This window comes from Phalacrocorax carbo, chromosome 17 (assembly GCF_963921805.1).
Source record: "Phalacrocorax carbo chromosome 17, bPhaCar2.1, whole genome shotgun sequence".
Classification (NCBI taxonomy): Eukaryota; Metazoa; Chordata; class Aves; order Suliformes; family Phalacrocoracidae; genus Phalacrocorax; species Phalacrocorax carbo.
In genome coordinates, this window is record NC_087529.1 from 8,616,123 (window position 1) to 8,634,425 (window position 18,303).

Consider the following 18,303-nt stretch of genomic DNA (forward strand, 5'->3'; position numbering starts at 1 on the left):
CACTCACGCATGTGCACTAACACAGGCTCGCGCTCAGCCTCACCCAAGCACCGTTACGCACGCGCGCTCACACCCAGTCTCACGCACGCGCAGTATCACGCACCCGAAGTCACCAACCCCCAGTATCGTACACTCAGCGCCACAGGACACTCGCACGCATGCCCAATCGCACGCGCTCTCGCCCCGCCCCGCCCCGCCCCCGGCCCCACCCCCCGCACTACATGCCCCAGGCAGCCGCGCGGGCGCATGCGCAGTGCCTCCCGCCGCCGCGGGCCGGGACGCGGCAGCCCCGCACCAGCCGCCGCCGGGATTCGGGGTGAGGGGCGCGGCGGGCAGGGGGCGGGCGGGGCCGGCAGCCCTTTCCCCGTGGGGCGGGGGGGGCCGCGCCGTCTGTGAGGGTCCTCCCGCTCCCCCCGCCGGCGGCCGGCACCGAGAGGCGGCCGCCCCGGGCCCAGTCCGGCGCGCTCGGTGCGGGGCCGTCCCCTGCAGGCCCGGGGGGACACGGGCGCGGCTGCCCTCGCAGCAGGCCCGGCCCCTTCTTCGCCGCCGGCGGGGGTCGGTGCCGCCCGGACAAAGCCCCCCCCCCGCCCCGCGCCTGCAGAGTGCGGGGCGGGTCCGCGAGGGGCCTGACCCCGGAGTTAACTGGGGGTCTGAGGCGAGGGCGTCGCGGGGAGGCCGGGAGGCGGCTGCGCTGGCCGCGGTGGGTCTGTTGGGGCTGCCGAGAGCGGCCGGGGCCGGCCTGAGCCCTGCGGTAGGCGCTGGCTCCCCTCCGCAAGGTTCGGCCTTGCCCTTCCCGGCAAAAAGCAGGGAAAGAGCTCTCCTGGGCCAGCCGAAGCTCTCGGGAAGCTGGAGGAGCCCTCCGGACCTTGCCAGGTTTGCACCCCCACAAGCAGACAGTTTCCCCGCAAATAAATAGCCGGCTTCGGTGCCCAGAAGGAGCGAGCGAGCGGGATGCCGGGCTTGGCGTGATCCTGTGTTCAGGTGTACCTGCCCTCTTCTCCCTGCCTCAGCTTTCCTATTCATTTGTGCCTGAAATAAGCCCTCTGCCTAGCTGATAGGCAAATGCTTTGTTCTGCTTCAGTTGCGGTCCTTATTTTCCCCTCCAAAGGGAACTCTCTTGAAGCTTATTTTGAATGGAAGGAGTCCAGGTTTGGAGCGGTCGGGTTTTATTTCTTCTCTTCTTTTGGCTGTTAATCCAGCCACCCTGTGCCGTGAGGGTTGGGAAAGGCTGGAAGAGGGCTGGACTGTGTAGAGGGCAGATCGATCTGCACAGCTGGGGTTATTGATTTGATCTCTCCTCTGCCGCCTTGCTCTAGGATTACCCTTGGTTGCTGCTAGCTGTGTGCGGGTCAGTGCTGGGTGCATGGAAGGATGTGCTTAGGTGTGAGTTATCTCACAGTTAGAAGTGCAGAGCAGATGATGTGGGGGGCCCTGGCAGGGTGGTTTGGGGTCAGGGTCGCAAAGGGCTCCTTTAATCCTGCTCTGGTTGTGCACCCTGCACAGGGTCATGGGCTTATTACAGCCCTGCTGCCTCCCTGTGCTTTATGTGCTCTTCTAATCCATGTGTAATCTTTTCCCATGGGCTCTTTGTAGCCTTTCCAGTCCCATCTCTCATGGTGTTAGTGGCGCTTAACAACACCTCCTGGGCACCCTCTTTCCTGAGCAACCTGCTGAAAATTCTCTGTTTTACCAATCTGGTGATTTCTAAAAAATTTCCTTTTAGTGCAGTCCAGCTCAAGGGCTCCTGAGGCCTTTTCTTTACCAGGTAGAAGCTAGCGTATCTTTTAAACTTTTATCAGCACTGGCAATTTCAGTTCAGAAACTTAAAAAGGGACTTGGCATTTTTAGAAATCATCTCAGACCCATGAATTTTAAGATCCTGTATTTAAAATGAAAGAAAATTCTGCTTTCTGGAAGTAGAACAGGTTTGAGAGTTAAACATGTCTTTTAAATGCTTTAATTCCCACCTGCGCCTCCCCAGCTTTCTCACCACCACTTGCTGGAGCTTGAGGAGCAAGGAGTGAATCTGCTGGGAAACACAGCCGCAGTGCACCCAGTTCTTTTCCTGTCCAAGTCCCCGATTAAAGCCATGTGGGCAAACATTTCAGAGGTTGTGCTGAGGCATAAAGATCCAACCAAACAAATTCAAATTTAAGATCTGAGCCCAAGATACAAATTACTTCCTAGGTGGAAGGCAGTTGGCCAGTATATTTAAGTTTGCACTTCAAGTAGTTGTGCTTTTGTTTTCATTTGGGGCAGGGTGGCACATAGGATTTCTAATTGGAGCCAGGCCTGTTTGCTGAATAAACATAGCTTTTAGGGTTGGTATGATTTTTAGCTTTTCAAGGCATTTTTAAAGCTCAGGGTGAAGAGTTACAGTCCATGGGATTTTAGCAAGGATGTGTAGCTGCTCTGTGTGGGCTGCCAATCTTCCCGGGACAGAGCCACCGTGAAGGAGCTGGTGCAGCTGAACTGCTGCTGCTGGCATCCAAAACGCAGTGCTGGTACAGTGAGAGGTGTAACGTATCCCAGGCCACAGCCAGCCATCTCCATACAGCTGTTAGCTGCCTACCCCAAACCCTCTCTGCCTTGGTGTAACACACATGGCAGCCCAAGGGGGTAGGCTGAAAACCACACGAGCAGCTCAGGTATTGAATTTCTCAGCTTTTAATATTTGTGTGCTGCTGAATTCACAGAGAGAGGAAAGGAACTGCAATTTCAGGCCTTTTATTTCTCTTGCTTGCCTTAGCTCAGGGACTCGTGTAATTTTGGCTTATTGAAGCTCTCCCGCATTCCTTGCTTCCCAATCCATGCAAACAGCTGCTGGCTCGAACAGTGTTAAGCAGCAAGAACTGGCAGGAGGCTGAAATACACCCCTTGCTCCTGCTTTGGACCAGCAGTCCCAGCACAGGAAATATTTTTCCATTCTGATGGGGAAGTGAATGTCGGAGCACGTGGCACCCACGTGCAGCTGGTCTGGGTACCTTTGCTTGTATGTGGGAGCTGGTCAGCACGTGTCGCCCGGGATTCAAAGCATCGCTGCCTTCTGAGGGGAGAGCAATAGGCTTGTGTCACCCAGCTCTTCTCTGCCAGTGTCCCAGTGAGCATGAGGCAGTACATGAAGGAAGCAGATTTTCTGCTGGGATACCCTCTTTTTTTCCATTTCCTGCTGCTGTGTTTCAAAAAGGAAGGAAAATGAATCGCCGACCCCCTCCAGACAGCTTCCCTCTGCTCTCCTGCTCTGCACGTGGCTGTAGGATGCACAGATGAATATTTAGTAACAACAACTTTGGGAGAAAAAAATGGTGTTGGTTCTCTGTTTGGGATTCAGAGCACCTGATGCAGGTGGGTAGGACAGAAAAGCCTGCAGCCCTGCTTTGGCTCACCCTGGTCCAAGGTGAGCATGGACATGCTGGTGGTCCCCGAGGAGGAGATGTTTTGGTGTGAAACCTGCCATAAAAAAGCTGGCAGAGGCAGCTGTTGAGTTTGATACTTCAAGTATTAATTTGCTGTTTGAGCAGTAAAATAACCATCCTTGGTGCATTAGGGGAGAATGAGTTACATGGAAAAGTTCAGTTGCAGAGACCAGGGGTCTTCTGTTGGTGATCTAGAGCGGTTTGTCACCAACACCAGTCGAGCCGGGGGTGTCCTGTAAGAATCTCAGAGCAGCTCATCAACTAATTTACAATGAATTCCTGGAGAAAGTGTTGCTTTCATCTTATAAATGCAGACATGTGGGCGTGTCTGTACTTTGCTCACTCTTCTTCTATTTCTTTTTTAAGCTAGCAAGCCACACAAGCATGATGGATGGGACGCTCCACGGAGCGTGGGATCTTCCCCATCCAGCAGGGATGTCATTCTTTGCGCAGATGGCATCCTCCAGTGGAAGCCACCCACTGCTTCTCTGCCTCTTGGGAGACCTGAACTTTTCCATTTGAGGGGAAGGAAGCTCATAGCTCCCTGCTGACTGCTGGGAGTTAAGCGAGCAATCAATGACATGAGACCTTAGGAGGGAGAAGGCAACTTTATTTTAAAACAAAATGAATTTTGTTCATTCACAGTCATACCCACCTGTTCATGAGCACCAACATGGGGATCTCCCAAGTGGTCTGTCTGGCATTCAGGCATCAAGACACGTGTCCAGATGGTCTGGACAGGATTCCTTGCGATGCCACAGCAGACGAGGAATGCCAAGTATCAGACCTATGGTGTCTCTTGGACAACTTGGCCACCATGTCATGGCTTTGGGTCTGCTTTTTTACGTAAGAGTGATGGTGATCTTTTGTTTCTGCTTCCTGTCCCTTCTCTGTGAGCGGTTAGGATTTACTCACTGCCCTTTGTGTCTTTATCTGGATGTCTTAAGGCTCCTACCCCATTCTCTGTTCTTCCCCAAACCATCTCTTAATGGCTCAAGTCTCTGGCTTGAGTCTTCGCTGATGCAGATTGTCCTTTGTTTCAAGATGTTCCTTGTTTTCCAACCTGAGGAGCTGCAGCTAGGTATGCTGAGATCTTGCTAAATCACTGCCCACAGCGCAGGCTATTTATTAGGCCCTGCGTTCTTCCTGGTGCTTCTGTACTCACTGCCATCCATTCTTCGCTCAGATCACACTCAATGTATTACTGCGATTTGCAGACTGTGCATAAAGGATTGTCTTCTGGCTGTGTATGCATGTATAACGCTGTACAGAAGGAGTCAAGAGACTGATCCTGGATCAAAATTGAGTGATCAGAAGCCTGGATGGAGCTAATGTAGCCCTGGAGCTCAGATTAGTGAGAAGAGTTTGCGAACTGCTTGTGTAACCAAATCATTTGTGTGCACAAGTGCTCAGAGAGCTCCTGATCACAAGCTGGTAGCTCACATTGGGTTGATCAGAGCATAATGCTTCCAGGACCGGTGCTGAGCACGGAATGGGAGGCATGCAGAGTGGCCACTTGCCTTGGCATGCTCCTGGCTAGTGAGCAACTGAACTCTGCCCAGTGCAGACCAGCAGCAGCTCTGGGTTGGTTTTGTACAGGTCTGCAGTGACTGGTGGTGTCTGGGGTAACAAACCATAAGGAGCCGAGTCTTTCTGAAGAGTTTTTGCTCTAAATTAGCAAGAAAAATTGCTAGCATTGGCAGAGAGTGGGTGGTGGTACCTCATTTGCCCTTGACTGGAGGGTTTTGAGGCCGATCCACTTCTCTGTAGTCCCCTACAGAGAATCTTCTGTGAAAGGCCGAACTTGTTTCCCTCTCTTAAATGGCTTGTGTGGTATGGATTCAGGGTGGGGTGGATTTGGGGCATCATTCTCAGCTCCATGTGCTTTCTTTGTTTCTTGCTGCAGGTCCCCCAGAAGGAAATGGTGTAAAGCCAGCCCGCACAGCTGCCACTTCCAATCGCGGTGTGCCTAAACCTCAGGGAGGACCATGGCAGCAGCTCAGGGAGCAGGAAGCAGTTCAGCCGGGCCATCCGGACTCCCCAGTTCTGCCCCAGGGCACAGCAGCAACTCCACAGCAGTGGCGGTGTGGGAATGGCAGGATGAATTTGGCAGGTGGAGGCCATACCGAGGGAATGTCTGCAGCTACATTGAACAGGTTTTTCAAGCCTCTCAGCAGAAGGGCCGGCGTTCGGGGTCGGGGCTTGTCAGCAGCATCCCTTTGGGACACGCGGATCCTGTCCTGGCCCCCTATGTCATCGACATTCCAAGTCTGACGCAGTTCCGGCAGGATACAGGTAAGGGAGCTTCCCCGCCCCACCTGGGGTTTTGATGAGCTGCTTGTGTGCTTGGAGATAACAGGGACCTTGTTCTGCACAGGAGAGCCCTACAAAGCTCTGCTGTCGCTGCTGGGCAGTTCTTTGACGTGTGGTGTGTCTGCTTCTCTCCTGAGGCTGACTGCTGTGCAGCATATTAGCATGTGAGCAAATCAGTGTTGGCTGGCGTGAATTTGCGGGACTGGGTGCAGGCAGGTGGTGGTGATCTGTTAAGCAACCTCATCTTGGGACCTCCGGAGCTCAGATCTTGTGAGCCAGAGCCCTTGGAGCTGCAAACTTTCTTCCTGCCCCTACCCACATCCATTCAAAACCACTTGCATAAAAAGGTCTTTTTACGATTCAAACCCTCCCGTTTGAATCCCTTGTTCCCTCTGCAACTGGAGTGCCAGCTGCTTTACCTTGGCGTGCTGCCCTGCGCAAGCTGCTTTGCGAAAGCCTGCAGCCCCCACAGAACGCTGTAATGCTGCAGGAAAATATTCCCCGCTCTTGCACTATGTGAGGCTGGCTTGCTTCCTCCCAGGGAGGAAGGGTGGGCTGGTCTTAATAAGCAGGATTGAGACCTAATTGTCATTCTCATCTCATCTGTCTTGGGGTCACTGAGACTAGCAGCTCAGAATTTACTGAGATGACTCCTACCCTCTATTGCTCCAGATGTGCTGAGCAGCTGTAGCTTAGAGGGCAGGAGTGGAATGCATGCTCTTCATCTCTGAAAAATCCAGGGAGATCCCAAATTACCCACCTCGAATGAATGGCTGCTTTGGGAAATTCTCCATGCGTTGGTTTCCCCTTTGTCAACCTTTTTCCCATCACCCCAAGCTTTAGAGATGGGCAATGCTGTGGTTTCTTGCCAATTGAAACAGTAAGTGAGCAATATCTTGAATCAACTGCACAATTGGGCAATTCCTATCGGAAAGGGAAGTGGTTAGAGAAAATGTGAGCGGTCATCACAGCTGCATCCTTGTTTTCGTTCTGACTTGGTGACCTTAGGATTAGTTTTTCTTAGGGGTGTCCTGGGTGAGGAGCTTTCTTAGCTGGATGCCTCAGCAGGGCTGGCTCAGCATGGTCTATTTGAGCATCTGGAAGCCTTGCTGAGGCTGTGGCTTCGAGCAATACAGCATGGACTACTGGAGCTGGCACCAGCAGCTGGTTTTTTTTCTTGTTTTCTTCACACCAAACCTGGGAAGGAACCTTCCAGACTCTTGTCCTTTCAGCCAGTGCTCCAACACATGGGCAGCAGCCCAAGCTGAGCATTGTCAGGAAATGGCCCAGTTTGGCGAGGGTGAGCGGAGTGGCTGTGGGATGTGAGATGTGTCCCAGTATGAGTGGGACATCCTTCTCCACAAGTGGAGCTGTCTCTCCACAAAGGTCTTATATCTCTTTAGACCCTTGTGAAAGATCTCAAAACACCTAGCGAATATTGGCCATCACAGGATGATTTGGAGCTGGTCATCTCTGGGGGACAGCCCAATACAATTTTAGAAATTATGTTGGCTGATGTGATCTCATCTTCCCTGGGATGAGATCTGTGACTGAGTCATTAATAACAAAAAGGCTGATTCCACTTCACAGATCTTCTGCAGTATTTTCCACCGATTTAGAGGGATGCTCATCAGCATGGCCAGGTCTGTGAGCCTCCCTCCACAAGTGCCTGTGTGCTCTGCAATGTGAATATTGGAAACACTCTCATCTCCCCTTTCAGTGGCCCAGTTCTAAGCAAAGCTTTTTCTCTCTGCGGGGCTCTGCCTTATATGTGAACCTCTCTGAGTGAGGAGCCAGTTGACCTTTGTCATGTGCTGGAGAAAAGAATCTCTGCAGGAAACATCCCCGTGAAAAATCTTTAAACAGAGCAAAAAATAGGCTGTTGTATTCTGCTCATTAGCTATTAGACAGACAAATGGGCTCTTCAAAGGAAGCCAGAGAGAATAACAGGAAGCCAGTGTTAATGAGACCAGCATCCCCACCAATGGGGAATGACAGCTGTGCAGGGGCATCTTGAGGGCAGGATTAGTTGCGGGCTTCAGCTGCTGGTCGAGGCAGATTAGCTGGGAGTGAATGCAAGGGAGCAGCAGGAGTTGTCCTCTCACTACAGCTGTTTGCCCACCCTGGAGAGGAATGCCAGTTTTCCTGCCAGCGTGGGGGAAGGGGGATGTTTTCCAAGTGCATGGCTTTGGTCTTGTTATTGACTCCTAAAAGCTTTTCTCCCTGCTGCTGTTTTGGCATGTTAAAAATACAGGTTGCTTACAAATCCCTCATGTCCTCTCTGTGCTGCTTTTAACTTCTGGCTTGCCAATGGAGCAGGGGCAGCCTTGCTAATATCCTCTGAGATGTGTCCCGCTGGGCTTGCTGACACCTTGCTTTACCCATGGTAGTCCCCTTTCTCTGGGGAGCAGGTTCCCTGCACTCACCTCTAAATGTAGTTCACCATCTCACTTCCAGCCCAGTCTCATCCCAAGTCCTCCTGCTCCGGTCTTTCGTGATGTTGCTCACCTCTTGAGGCCATAGGCCGTGTGTTTCTAAAATTTGGCAGGACTTGTTTGTTGGATGGGAGCAGTCATTGCTAGAGTTTGCTTTTGGCTGTTTCACCTGCTTTCCCATGTAATGTGTTGATTCCTGGCTGGGGAAGGTCAGCTTAGTTCTGCTGACACATTCTGCCCTGAGTTCTGCCAGGAAAAGGTCTTGTCCTATGGGAATTCCTGGGCTTTTTGGTTGAGGTATTGGTGTTCAATCCTGGTTCTTATGGGGGAGGTTGCTGTGTTTCACTGGCTGCTAGTAGCTTTTTAGCTGTGCTGATAAGATGTTGTCTGTTGGATGGTGTCACTGGAGAGTCCTGCTCTGCAATAAGCAGGACGATTGGTGGTGCTCTGGCCACTGAAGCAGAGGTTGGGAGCAAGTGCTGGATCTTTTCTGGCTGTTCATCCCCTGCATGGGCTGAGGCAAGTCATTCCAGTCCCCAGCGCCTTCAGCTTCCCAGCTGAAACACGGGTCCTGCTATTCCTTGGTATGGCACACCCTGCCTTTGAGAGAGCCTCAGCCTTTATGTCAGCTCTGGAGCTCAGATCTGCCTTTCCTGATTTAGTTTCTGCAATGACACGTGAGACTTACCTGCACCCCAGCGCAGGGTGTTGTTATGGTCTGACCACCAAAGAGCTGTGCAGAAACCACCAGCACCATTTACAAAGAAGCACAGGAGTGCAACAGGAGCAGAGATGTGACTTTCATTCTTTCAAGCAGAATTTTTAGCAGTGAGGAGGCAGTCAATGCTCTTACGGTTTGAGTCAAGTCCTAGTAGTTTCCACACTATCCCAATACTATGGGGTAGAAAGGACAACAGTATGAGGTAGAGATACTTGAGCCAGCATTCAGCCGGCCAGAGCCTGAACGCAGGTAGCGATTGGGTTTTGGCAGTGTGGAGTCCCACATGGGCTGTCCTCCCTCGTTCTTGGAGTATGCTTGCTGGGTGCAAAGCTTGCTTGGATTGCCTGCCCCCAAAGAGCTGCAGTATCCTGGAGCAGTTCTCTGCAGGCTTTAGGTGCAGAGTGTTGTACATGTGCCCATTTTCACCTGGGGTCTGGGACCATAGTGTCATAACTCTCACGACATCTTAGGAGACTTTAGGTTTTTTTCCTCTTGGTGCTGTTCTTCTCTGAACTCCTCCTGTGTTGTAATGACTTGCCGCATCCCTGTTCACTCCCACCTGCCTGCATCCCTAGACTTGCTTGCCCCACGGCGTTTTCCGCTCCTCTTTCTCAGTGTGGAGTGCTGCTGAGGATTTTCCCAGCAGCAGCAGTTTTGACCCTGCTGCAGAAACCCGTTTTTGCAGAGGTTGCAGAGCTTCTGTCTTGCTGGGTGGCTTACCTCCCTTTCATTAGGCTTTCTCTTTTGTAAAGAAAGGAGTAAAGTAACCAGGAGTGAAGTCACACTGGAGAGCCAGACTTCCAGGGGGTTTTGAGCTCCTGCTGTTGCTGTCGAGCAGCCTTGCAAGAGCAGCATGTCTGCTTTCATTTCTCTTACTTTGTCTGAACAGCTGCTCTCTCCAGTTTCCAAATTACTTCGTTGTGTTCTCCTCTCTAGTCTTGCTACATCTCCCAGCAGTCAGGAGCCTGGAGAAGCTAGCTGTGTCTGTCCTCTCCAAAGCCCTCATCCTCACCCTTGTGAGACTTCACCCACTCCCCCAAGAGCAAAATTGCTCAGACCCTCATGTAGCAAAGTGGGCGTTTAGCCCCTTAAGTGCTTCTGCAAAGCACTTCCCTTGGTGTCGTGTCTCTATAGTTACTCTGTTGTCAAGGCCGTGGGAGTTGGTTTTTTTTAACCAGATCTGTGCCTCAGACTGATTTTTTTTTTTTTGTTACTTTTATTTTAATGTCAGGGAGGCATATGTGATCACTGTGCCTTTGTGCTTGGGTGTGTCTGTCTCTGCATCTTTTCTCCTTCCCTCCTTTCCCACCCTTCCTCCCATCAGCTTTTGAACCTGTTGCCAACCTGCAATCAGATTTGGCAGAGGGACAGGGATCTTGGGGATATTGCGTTTCTCTAAGCTTCTTGAGCAAACCCAGCCCTGTCAGGAAGAGAAAGTCTGTTAGTGCCCCTGCCGAGGGAGAGGTGAGGAAGGCCACCCTAATGTAGGCACTGCAGATCTGTGCAGAAACAAGTCCCTGAAACCAGGTCCCCCTGACTACTCACAAAATTATTTATTTCCCCCCCCTCCCCACGCAGGGACGATGCGGGCTGTCCGCAGACATCTCTTCCCCGGGGACTCTGCCGCCGGACAGGGCATCATCTGGGAGTGGCAGAACGATGAAGGCGGGTGGTCTCCCTACGAGATGAACGTCTGTGTGTTCCTGGAGCAAGCCCGTGCCACGAACCACCAGCGAGTAGATCTTGGACCGTTAGGCTACAACTATGAAGTTGACTTTGTGGCTCAAGTCCAGACCAACAAGACCACAAGGTTTCGCCGCGGCGTTCAGAGGCGTTTGGACGCCCCGTACCCAGTGACAGCCTCCCCCCCGGCTCCCATTCACACAGGGGTGGCTTGTTCCTGCCAGCAGTGCTGGCTAAATGGTGGGACTGGTCCCATCACCACGCGCTACCGGCACTCTATGATAAACTTTCCCAACTCTTCTGCTACTCATCAGGTTTCCAGTAGGACAGCGTCAGTAAGTTCTTCCAATGTTGGCTTCGTGCCCTATAACAAACCGACTTTGTCTGGAGCGAGGTCAACGCCAAGACTCAATGCACAGAGCACCTGGGCTTTGCCTCAAGGTGGGGGCCCCAGCACAGGACTGCCTGCATCTAACGGAGTCAGGTACAGACCCTAATTCACCTCTAAATACTGTGCATGTGTCTGAGAGACCTGCTGTGCTCACGTCTTCGTTACCTAGGAGCCTCTCTGTCCCAGAGGACTTTCCAAGGGTCCTCTCCCTAGGCTGAGGGAGGTGTTTGTGCCTTTGTGTCCTGTACAGTGGATGAGAAGGCTTCCGCCCTGTTTTTCCCTTCTTTTCTCCCACTTGAAATCTAATCCCTGTCTGCTAGTCTCCCTGAACCACTGGAGAAAGCAGTCAGGTTGAGATACTGCAGGTTTGAGGAGATCAAAGGTGATTGGTGGCATTTCTGGTGACACTTAAAAAGAACTTTGAGGGGGACTGAGGAAATGAAAAGGGGACTTGTGAACACTCAAATTTGAAATATGCAGTAAACAGAGTGGAAAACTGCTGTGTTCAAAGCTCCTCCCCTTCAAGGAGGGACTACAGGACTCGCTGCCTGTGCTTGAGACCTCATGAGTTCTGTGACAAAATCAGGAAGTCAATATTGGACATTTTTAAGGTGAACAAGCGGAAAACAAACCTAGGACATAGATTTGACCAAGGATTTTTTTAATCCATTGTGAAGATGTTTAGGAAACCAAATCAGTAATTTACTTCCCCCTTCCTTTGATACCTTGAACCATATTGATCCCTCTCTATCTGAAATTAGTGGGGTGACACAGGCAAGTCGAGTGGTGTCCGGGCTATTTGTCAGGCTAAATGCTGATGCAGTACAGAGGTGCCACTGGATAATCACAGAAGAGGTTCATTTTGCATGTGCTGAAGTGTTGTGGGGCTTCACTGTTGCAATGTTGGAGGACTGGAAGCACAAGGAGGACTGTAAGTGATTTAAAAATCCAGCTGGGCCTCACCTTGTGAGGATTGTTTGCCATGTCATTTCCCTTCATCTTTCTTCAGTGACCTCCTCCTGGCTGGGTGCTAGGGAGGGCACTGGCTCTCTGGAGGGAGCTAGTTACTTTGAAGGAAGCACTGGCAGTTCTTGCGGTGCTAGCTGAGGTCTAGCTTTCCTCTGTTCTTTGAGCTGCCACCCCTTAAACGCTCCAGCCTGTATGGGTGGGTCACCTGTGCTGGCTGCTGATCTATTTTCACCATGGTTCTGACAGGGCGGAAACTGGTGTGCATCTCGCAGCACAGGATTTCAGCTCCCGTCAGTGAGCGGCTGGAACTGAAGGAGGGCTGTGATTGCACCTTGCCAGTGTGGGAGGAAGGGCTTTGCTTCTATTCAGGCCTTTCAGCTGTTGCCAGCTAAATGAAAAGCAGTCTCGTGGGCTGACAGCTCAGCTCCTCTCCACAGCGTGGGCTGCTAGGCCAAGCAGCGGTCGGTCGTACCCCATGGGCTAGAGCAGGGCTGTGGCACCGGGCTCCAGTGGGGATTCTGTGGCTGGGGGAGACCAGTGTCATCCTTGCAAAATGGGGCACTTCCCTCCATGTTTTTGTAGGATGGGTTCTGTGAAGCCCGGACACCCAGACCCAGCCAGATCGCCACTAATCAGCTTTCAGGATCTTGACCCTTTTGTTAACCGAGGTCTTTGTGGCCTGTCTGGTGATAATGCTTGCACCGAGTATCTCTGAACGTTAAACTGAGGACCAAGCAAGGGCTGTCTGACTGCTCTCTCCATTTGTAAACTGCTGGAAGTGTACAGAGCAGTATACAGATTTCACTGTAAATAATCCAGGTGCTGAACTGCTGTGTGAGCACCTGAGAAACTAAAGGTGAACTTGCCAGGGCTGGCTTACCTGTCCAAGCTACCCAAAGTAACAACAGAGATAAGAGATCTAGGAGGGTGTTGAAAGCACATTCTGCTAATTACTTGAGGCACAGGGGTTTGAGGTTTATTTTGAATCTTGTTTGTATTTTAAACAAGATGATGAATCTTCAGATGTTTTCCTCAGTGTCATATCAGGAGTTTCCCTTTTCAGGGTCATCTGAGTAAAATGACTTCCTGCATCCTGTTCTTCTTTCTTACAGTCTCTTTCTGGTGCTTTCTTTGCACCTGGTGATTTTTGTGGTGTCTTGAGCATCCGCAATACTTCTTCGTTCCAGTCACCTTTGAATCGGGCTGAGAACCAGAGCTTGGCACTGCCTGCAGGAGCCCCGAGTAATGCTTTTGCAGTCTCCTGAAGAAGCTGCCAAATTTCCCCCTCTTGCAGGAGCTGCTGGTCAGTGCGTGGGGCTGCCCAGCTGCCTGGAACCCACATCCTTCCCTGGAGCCTCAGCGTGATTTGCAAGTGACGATCGGGGTGGTAATTGCTGATAAAAACAGAGCCAAATACTGCAGCAGTTGCCCTGCAAGCCTGTCCGGAGCCGATCAGGGTCTGGGTATGTTGTGTGCTACTGACTGGGGGGACAGGCTGTTCTGAAAGGAGGGAGGATGGGAGACAGATGTTAGAGAGGGGTGGCACAGGATCCTTGTCATGAACTGAGCGATGCTGGCTAGCAGGAGAGCCAGGAGGAGATCCGTGGGTGCCCAGCCAGGGAGGACATTGTTGTGGCAGCCTGCTGGGCTGGGTCCCAGGAGCTGCCAGGGCAGTGGGCAGCTCTCAACGGCTGGTTAAACTCTCTGACAGGCAAGTGCTGGCAGATCTTGTGCTGCATTAATGCAACAGCCCTCTGGGGCTGGTGTATGCCCCCATGCTCAGCTGCTCCAGCTCAGTCCTTTCTCAAGCACTGCTGAAGGTGGATTTTGTGGCAGGAACATCTGGTCCCCTCTGCGACAGCCAGCCCAGGGACAGCAGCAGAGGGCAGAGCCTTCCTGGAGCACTGGGACCGCGGCAGTACTGGTGACAGCGTTGGCCATGGTCAAGCAATGCTGTGGCTGGTCAAGGTCTGCCGGTTGCAACCTGTTTTGCTGCTCACTGTTTGTGGTGTGCAAGGGGTGAGGTGGCTGGTAACTTGGCAATGATTTGTGGCTGAGCCGGCCTTTCTGGGGGATGCGAAGGGATCGTACGGTTAAATCCTTGCTGGGGACAACAGAACATGCCACGTGGGGAAGGCAGCAGCTCTTTGGATGCTTGGAAGGGAGAATACAAGTGCTGGCAAACTTGTGGGACAGGCACTCTCTGTGTAAATGCTTCACTCCCAGCTGTGAGCCTTGGTCCCTGCTCTCTTGGCTGCCGGCTGGCTCTCCCCGCTGGGGTGCAAGCATGCCCTGAGCAGGGGTGCGCTGCCCGGGCTTGCCGTGGTGAGTGTGATGTGAATCCTTGGCAGGCGCTGAGCTTAGACCAGACGTGGGGGTGCTGCTGGGCACTTACCTGGCTACATGGCTTGTCAGGGAGGTGGTTTTGCAGGTAGGACATTGCAAGCTGTCTTTATCTCTACAACTCCCTTTCTGTTCATTAACACTGGTATTTTCCACTGGATGTATCTGTGAAAGCCTGTTTTTTCCATACCCCTCTACAGGAGCATACGTGGATCACAGATCCAGCTCGTGGCCATGCACTGAGCCCAGAGGGTGGCAGCAGCGGGGGGCTGACCCTAAGTGGTCCCCAGAGAGCGTCACAACAAAGATGTGCATTGGTGGCTCTTCATGGATGATGGACAATATCTGGATCTCCAGTCCTTTGGGATTAGTTTGGCATGGGGTGCTCTCCTTCCTCCCTGCCAGACAGACAAATGCACACAGGGGGGCAATCTCTGTCTTCCAGTTCCATGCTGTATGTGAAAGGGACTTTTTCAGCACCAGCTGGCAGCTCGAGATGGCTTTTTCCCTGTCACCCCAGTGCTGGGTTTGAGTTGGAAGCGCTGCTGGGTGGGTGTAATAGCTCCTGGCTGGGGGTACAGTCTCAGGCTCGTGAAAACCATGTTCCAGCAGAAAATACTCTCATTTCTGTGCATTAGGGGAAACCCGAGTAGCAAACTCTAACAATGTGTTTCATTTAATTCCTAAGCCCAGAACATTCCTGGGTTATTTTATCCCCTAGGTTCCCCATTTTCCCCCCTCGGCTGGGCGTGGCGTGGCGTGGTGGTTAGTTCCCCTTCCCTTGCAGTCGCTGCCCCATCTCCTCCTCCATCACTGAATACTGCAGCCTTTGTGGCAGTGAAGACAAAACATTAATTATCCTCCACTAATTATCCCACCAAGGGTTTCTGTGTCCAGCATGCAGCATTGCTCAGTCCTCTTAGCTGTGATGTGCTGACCCGTGCTCAGAGACCAAAGGGAAGGGAGCAGCAGGCTGCGGTGGATCCTCTGGTGTCTAATAAAGGTTGTGTTGTGTTCACCCTGCAACTTTTGGCTCTGAAGCAGCCCTGGCAGATTACTTGCTTTTACAAAACTGCTTATCTTCACAAAGCTTGCAGGGATGACCCAGCTCCTGCCTCTCGGAGCTGAGCTGCAACTGGCAGAAGGGATCAAAAGCTATTAGGGAGAGACTGAAAGATGGTGCAGTTGTGAACACCCAGTTTCTTTAGGAAACACAGCTAAAAATGGCAGTACTGAAGAAAACCTCTCTCCTGCAGGGCTGAGGAAGGTGTAGTTCATTCTGGAAAGCTGCCTAACTCCCTGTGTGGCTGAGACAGTTATTTCTAATATGCAGGCAGGAATAGCCCCCAGTATGGGCTGCTAGTAGCACAGGCATGCCTGAGCTTTTGTGGCATTGGTGGTGATTAAATATATTTCCTGCTTGCTGTGGGGCTGGAGGGCAGATGCTGGTGTGAGAGAAGGTGGAACTCAGGCGGTTCAAAATACAGGTTTAATTTCCTCATGTTCTCAAGAGGGTCAAAGTCACTGGAAAACCCAGAGAGGAGTGCCAAGGCTTAAATAGATGTTAATATCCTTGGCTCTGCTGCTAATGTATTAAATACACGTGGGCAAGTTATTTTGCTTTTTGGTGCATTAGTTTCCTCCCATGTATTAAACATAGTTAGCGAATCCAGCCTCCCTCACAGATGGCACTGAAATCTGCAGATGGAGCATGCCACAGTAAGGGTTGTGTCCTTATATCAGTGCTGTTAACCGGATCTACAAAGCAGGGGTCAGCACCTTGCTGTGTGCAGCTCCCCAGGCTCCCAGCTACCTCCTGGTGGGATCCGTCCCATCCCATGCAGGGAAGTGTCTGTCCCTGGGTCCGTGGGTTAAGAGCTGCCTCGCTCCCTGTGCTGTGCTGGCTAATTAGAGAAGGGCACTCCTGAAACGCGGTGAGGAGTGTCCTGCTTGTAATATGAGCAAGTAAAGCTGCAGGAAGCAATCTTCTGGGGGGTACACTAATTAGTGCCCCAGCCAGGCAAATCCCTGCTGTAGCTCTGCTAGCCCCTCTGAGCTTATGTGGCTTTGGGTGCCAGTCTAGGTTGTGCCTGCAAGTAAGGCAGGCAGCTTAGGTAGAGAGGATTTTGTTTAAAAGTGTGGGGAATGGGGGCCTTGGGAACTGGGGAAGGATGGTTATAACATTGTGTTCCTAGGAAGGGTCTGGTGCTGTGCCTGCCAGTCTCCCATAGCGAATAACCCACGGTCAGGGCTTTGTAGGATCAGGAAGTGTAACCAAAGGACCAGAAGCTGGGTGTGGCCTTTCCTTTTTTCTTTCCTCCATTGCATTTTTAGTGTCTTTGTCCATAGGCACACCCATGAGGTCTGGGGAGGGGAGGTGGGGGTTCTGCTTGGTGCTGGTTCTGCCCAGCCTATTGTGACTTGTCCCACAGCTCCCTGGTAGCCAGTAGGAGCAGGGGAATCTCCTCTGCCTGGTGCCAGAAGCAAAACCACAAATCCATGTGGCTGTGACAGCACACCAAAAGGTCTTCCTTTGGAGGGACTTGGTCTGGGTTTTGGCATCATCTTGAGAAGAAAGGTAGGGAAGAAACTGCTGTATGGTCATTAGTGTCATCATACAGTCAGTTAGCCCTGGGAGGAAGGTTACACCTTTGGATGTTGTGGTAGCACTTGGTGTTAATGTGAGGAGGGCTGGATGCAGCCCTGATCTGGGAGGAGGAGTGCTGGCTATTGTCCAGAGGGCTACAAAGATGCTGTGATACAGGAATATGCAGCGATACAGGAATATGCAGCCTGCTGGCTGCAGGGGGAGAGGAAGGAAAAAAAGACTCTGTCAGGTGGGGAGGGGGGAGTTGCTACAGGCTTCCCCACTTCTGTTTTGTTAGGATGTTGTGTTCATGCAGCTTAGGTGAAGTTCAGCTCAAGCCTGGCTGCCTGGTGCTTGAAATAGCAGCAGCCACAGATGCCACACTTCCTCTCTGGCCTTGTGCTTTGCTGTCTCACCGGTGTTGCAGTATCTTGAAATTCTGGAGAAGCGAGTGGTTTTGTTATGCTGAAATAGCAGTCTGCCATGTCTGCCCCCTATAGCCGATTCCCACCGCTTCTGGGAACCAGTGATGGCATATCTTATCAGGATCTTCTTGCTGAATCTTAGAGGATAGCGTCTTATTTTGCATCCCTTTCTCCACAACCTGGTGACCCCTGCTGCACTGAGTCACCTCGGGTGCACAGAGCAGCAGGAGAGCAGGAGCTGCAGCGAATGGCAGGACAGAATTCCAGGACCTCACCCCAGCCTGGCTCCAGCTTTCTCCCAAGAAGCCAGCACTAGTATGGTGATACTGGAGTAGCTTGAGTCTGAGCTGGTGCACTAGATACGTATGTTGGTGCTGCTGGCAAGCCTGCTCTGGGAGTTGAGGCACCGCCCGTGTTATACTAAATAGCAGTATCTTTCCTTGTTACTTTTTCCGGTTCCTCCTCCATAAAAACCTGCTTCAGACCCAGGGTAGGCTCAGAGGAGTGCTTCTACACTCTAATGTCGTGGCAGCACTTCCTCGCACACACTGTGGCTGCAGATCTACCTGGGAAGTGCTGTCGCAGAGGTACCTCAAAGCAGCATGGATTTCCCTTGATTTCATCAGCCTTATGTCTGGACTTTCTGCAGATGTAAAAGAAATCACAGTGTGTGGCAGCCCTGCCGGTACGCTCACATGTTGTCAGCTGGCTGGGTCAGCACATCCTACAACGTTGTTAGATGAGATGCTGCTATCTGAATGTATGTGTGTTTAGCCCATGTGAAATAAGAAGTATTAGGTTCTTCCATCATGACATCAGCTGGCTTAAAGACTCCAGCAGTCAACAGTTGACACACTTTGCCTTTACACCAGGAGTGCAGCTGATCAGCGATTGTTTCCTGGCTGACAGATAGTAACTCACCCTCAGTATATTTGCAGCTTCCAAAATTTGATTACTTGCAAAATGCATCAATTGCTCATCCATTTCCCTCTGCAAATCTCAAGGGCTCTTCTCCATTGA

General features: G+C 51.8%; 1 protein-coding gene across 3 annotated transcripts in view; it reads left to right on the forward strand.

The window, feature by feature from the left end:
* The first annotated feature begins 225 nt into the window (after positions 1–225).
* DTX2 (deltex E3 ubiquitin ligase 2) overlaps positions 226–18,303 on the forward strand; it is a 39,155-nt gene continuing 21,077 nt past the window's right edge. For 2 of the 3 annotated variants that reach the window (XM_064467566.1, XM_064467568.1), the window contains exons 1-3: positions 226–316; positions 5,323–5,711; positions 10,464–11,052. In XM_064467566.1, coding sequence (XP_064323636.1) covers positions 5,405–5,711; positions 10,464–11,052 — 896 coding nt within the window. In that variant the 5' untranslated portion in view covers positions 226–316; positions 5,323–5,404. Of the gene's footprint in view, positions 317–393; positions 874–5,322; positions 5,712–10,463; positions 11,053–18,303 lie in introns of those variants that run through there. The other variant, XM_064467567.1, reaches the window with a different exon arrangement.